This window comes from Haplochromis burtoni, unplaced genomic scaffold, assembly GCF_018398535.1.
Source record: "Haplochromis burtoni strain Fernald_Lab_line unplaced genomic scaffold, NCSU_Asbu1 Contig_59, whole genome shotgun sequence".
Classification (NCBI taxonomy): Eukaryota; Metazoa; Chordata; class Actinopteri; order Cichliformes; family Cichlidae; genus Haplochromis; species Haplochromis burtoni.
The window spans coordinates 407,418-411,979 of record NW_024582420.1 but is presented as its reverse complement, the minus strand read 5'-3'; the positions used below and the strand labels follow the sequence as shown (position 1 = coordinate 411,979).

At 43.3% G+C, this 4,562-nt stretch overlaps 1 protein-coding gene across 9 annotated transcripts in view; it reads left to right on the top strand.

Annotated features, from left to right (window-relative positions):
• The first annotated feature begins 228 nt into the window (after positions 1-228).
• Positions 229-4,562, top strand: part of cbfa2t3 (CBFA2/RUNX1 partner transcriptional co-repressor 3) — a 41,732-nt gene continuing 37,398 nt past the window's right edge. For 3 of the 9 annotated variants that reach the window (XM_014338373.2, XM_014338370.2, XM_042221003.1), the window contains exon 1: positions 231-1,145. In XM_014338373.2, coding sequence (XP_014193859.1) covers positions 899-1,145 — 247 coding nt within the window. In that variant the 5' untranslated portion in view covers positions 231-898. Of the gene's footprint in view, positions 1,146-4,562 lie in introns of all 9 variants that reach the window. The other 6 variants (XM_014338375.2, XM_014338374.2, XM_014338371.2 and 3 more) reach the window with 3 other exon arrangements.

Sequence of the window (4,562 nt, the reverse complement as noted above, 5' to 3'; positions counted from 1 at the left end):
CTCTGAAGGGAGGATGCAGTAAGGGAAGGAGCGGCTTCTGGCCGACACAGCTGGTTCCTGACAGAGGAAGCCCAGACTGAGGCCCAGGTCCTGCTGCGTGCTGCTGTCTGCAGCTATCACCGCAAGCAGCACTGCTGCCTGGCCTCCCCAGGGGTGTTAGCCTCAAGACAGAAAAAATAACCACACACACAGATAGTGTGACATCCAAGCACTCACTTCTCTTTTGAGCTGTTGTGGCAGGCAGGAGGAGGAGGGTTCAGATGAGAGCACAACCCCTCAGCCAGAGCCACAAGACAAGCTGACCTGCCTTTGACACTCACACACACACTTTTGATTAACTCCCACACACTCTGCTGGGGAGAAGAGAAGAGCGACTGAGAGGATCGGGTGAACCAAGAAGAAGAAAGAAATGAGGATTTACATGCAAGATGTGCCATGTTAAAGGGAACAGCGGTTAAGGACAAAGACTTACTTGTGAAAAAACAGAATACAACTACAATCTATTTCTCTTTCCTGCACGCAGGCAAGAGGCAAAGAAAAAAACACCAGAAGATTCCAGGAATACTTCAACCAGGATAAACTTATTCACTGAAGGAATGAAAGGAATATAAGGAAAGGCTGGCTGTTACTGTCTATTTCAATTTTTGGAGCCTTAAGTGAAGCTAAGTCCGTGTATGTGTACAACAGCTCAGCGGGTCACAGAATGATCCACTGGGCCCTCAAAGGCAAAACTAGAAATTGTAAAGAAACACATGGAAATCCTCAAGTGAAACTGAACGAGAACATTCAGCAGGAAAGCCTTTGGAGGTAATACTAACTTTTAGTGTTAAGTGTGCTGTTGCTGCTTCCACGGTTGAACCTGCAAGCTGCCAGTGTGCGTCAGAGAGTTTCAAAGAGCATGTCCCTCATGCTCCAAGCCTCTCACCTCTCAAATAAACAGGAAAGTCCGAACATGTCTGCTGAGGTCCATTTGGAGCGCCAGAAGAGGGCTGACCTGAGAGCTGTTCCAGCGTTTGCTCCACGTGTCCCTACCGTCACACTTATCAGCCACCGCGAGCTGAGGGATAAATTCACTGCCCACATACTCCAGCCTGGAAGCCTCGATCACAACCTGGTGGCCAGCAGCCGTTACAGATATAGCGAAGGTATGAGCTTGTCATCTTACAGGACCTTTTTTATGAAGGTCTTTTGGCATCGTGTTAATCGCGATGAGTGACGGAGGGTCCCGCAGCGGTCTGATCTGCTCATTAAGTTCAAGTGATTGACGTATAATCAGTTTGTGTTGACTTTGTGCTACATGCTATGTGGGGTTATGTGAGGTTTCTTCATCTTGCTATTTGATGACTGAAGCAAAAGGATTCAAGGTTAGAAGGGCATCAAAACATGGCCTTTTTTGGCCTGTTTTATAACAAATAAAACTGGTATTAAATTGCTCTCTTAACGCTTTGTTTTTTGTCTGCGTGCCCCCCCCCTGCTTCCCCCCCATTTCTTCATATTACCAGTCTAGATTGAATAAACTTGTCCTTGTTGTTACCAAGCCCAGTGGAGCACATTTATCCTGTGGGCGCTGGAAAGGAAAAGGAAAGAGGTTTTTAGAGCTTTTGGTGGTTGGGTGGGTGAGCCGGGGGTGTCTTCCTCTGGGCTTCCCCAAGCAGCTAAAAGGAACAGAACCAGATTCTGGAGTTTCACTGTTGAGCTTTAATGGTTTCATAATACACATGAAGGTCAAAAATGGTGAATGACAGATGGACAGGTTTAAGAGAGCAGACAGCTGAGGAATACATGAAAAGACATGTGAGGTTAAAAAAAAAAAGTAAAAAGAGAAAAAAATGTAATTGATTCATAAAGAAGTGAAAACACTGCCTTTAGGTATAAAAATGAAAACCTTCACTTAAATCAGCGAAGGGTTTGAAGAGAGAGATGCATTAAGAATCAGACATTAAAAGCCTAATTTTATAGACTCTAAATATGTAGAAACGGTAAGCCAGTGCGAGGACTAATACCCAACGTGGTGAATTACCTGCAGCGCATACCGTCTCTTGGCAGTAATGAGCTTTGTGAACGTTGCAGCGATAAGGCCTCTATAATTAGGCTTAGTCATAAGCATCCCTCCCTGTAATTCAGTGATAAAAACCCAGTAGAACTCCAGCGTTGGTGCTCCAGCCCATTCATCACACACACACATGCACACATGTATAGACTGAGAAAAACAAAATGTGCCATTGAGAACTATAAACACAGCTCTTTGTCTCATGTAGTTTACCTGATGTAACTGTGTGTGCGCGTGTGTGTGGTGGTGGGGGGGTACAGTCCGGTAATATGTTCTCACTGTATGGAGAAGCGGGAGTAAAGTATGTGTTCATGCATGTACATATGCGTGTGTGTGTGTGTGTGTGTGTGTGTGTGTGTGTGTGTGTGTGTGTGTGTGTGTGTGTGTGTGTGAGGGAGAGGTGTTGTGAGCCACAGCATAGGCTTCCTGTGAGGGAGCAGATGTCGCAGAGCTCAGGCACAGCTGCGACAGGCGATAACCGCGGTGGCAAGAATATGTCGGCATGCTGGCTCTTCTCCCTGGGTCTTATCAGTCGCACACAGCATACAGACTCACACATACACACAGACGCACACTCATATAGACACTGTACAATAAGGAACTGCCACCCAGTGCTCGCACAACCTCGCAGCAGGCCCAGATAGAGCCAGTAAGGCAGTGAGAGAGATGAAGAGAGGAAGAAGAAAAGCAGCAAGGACTAAATCAAGGGTCTTTGATGGAAAAGGTGCAGAGAATCCCTAACAAAGCCTTGGCTCATGTCTGCTGTATCATAGACTTTGTAATTTTGTGCCAACTCTAATCCTCTATAGCTATGAAGAGGCTATTCTTTACAATTTTCTTTGACAAAAACAGGCATCTCACCAGTAATAAGTTTCGTATAAATACATAAGCACATAACTTTGTTGCTTTCTTTGTTATCCGGCTTGCCAAAGACCTGTTTGCACGATTAGTCATCTAACATAGACTCTAAATAAAGCTTTTTGATTACGCTTCATAATAGTCATTTTAAATAGTTAATTAAAACGTTTTACTGTCACTGTCAACACTGAAATACTCATTAATAGAATAATGAGTAATACTAATAACTGTATTATAAATCATGTGTGAGCCGCCACGTGTTTGTTAAGTTGCAGCTGATGTTTATAAAACTTTTTACACGGTAATAAATACTATGTGTACACCCACCAGCTATTTCATTAGTTACACCTGTTCTGCTTCTCTGTAAAGTGTAAATATAATCAGTCAATCATATGGTAGAAACTCAGTGCATCGAGGTTTGTGGAAATGGTCTAGATAACCTGCTGAAGTTCAAACCGAGCATCATAATAGGGAAAGAAAAATGATTTAAATGACTTGGAACAGGGAATGGCTGTTTCTGCCAGATGGGCTGGTCTGAGGATTTCACAAATTCTTGTTCTCCTGGGATTTAACCTCGGTTTTGAGCCCAGAGAAAGCCAACAGTAGTTCAAATAACTACTCGTTACAGCAAAGGCATGCAGAGCATCTCTGCATACCTTGATTCAAATCTTTAAGCAGACACAGAACGCCACAGTGATCAAAACCTGTCATCTGAGAATGGGAAACTGATGCTACAGTTTACACTGACCCCCTTGATATCAAATGACCACTATTAAACTCAGCTTCACAGCTTAAATGAATACTGCTGCTGGCCATGTCTAACCTTTTATGACCACAGTGTGCCCATCTTTTGACGGCTGCTTCCAGCGGGATAATCCACTGGGTTACAAAACTCAAATCATCTCAAACTGGTTTCTTGAACATGAGTTCACTGTACTCAACTGGCCTCCACAGTCACCAGATCTCAGTCCAACAGAGCACTGTTAGGGTGTAGTGGAGCGGGAGACTCATCGTGTATGTCAAGCTGATAAATCTGCAGCAACCGTGTTATGACAATCTGGACCAAAATCTCTGAGGACTGCACGAGGCTACGGGTGACTAGAGGCTTTAATAATAATCTTATTGATTGTCAAAAGCAAACTAGGTATTGACTAAAGCTTAATTAACTATCCATTTACAGTTTTGACTTTAGGATTGGAAAATCAACCATATGTGCTTTTGTTTAGTTTTAAGTCTGTGGATCAGTTTATCTTTTGTCCTCCTTCTTTGTAAATGCTTGGTCTTGCGGTTTCGCCATGTCACTCTTTCTTAGAAGTCCAGCTTACATAATTGTTATCGCATCTAGAACTACGGGACATATTTTGTAATAGTATTTAGAAACTACATCTACATGAAAAATATACCATCGGCTGTGTGCACTTATCCATTGCTTAATGATTACATCACTGGATTTCCAGCAGAGATATGAGAAAGTAAATGTGGAATGGATGATCAAAAATGTTGGAAAAACATGGATGCTGATAGTGATGCAAGAAGAGGTAAAAGTACTGAGTAAACAAGGAGTGGAAAAAAGTGAGATGAGTGTGTGTGTGTGTGTGTGTGTGTGTGTGTGTGTGTGTGTGTGTGTGTGTGTGTGTGTGTGTGTGTGTGTGTG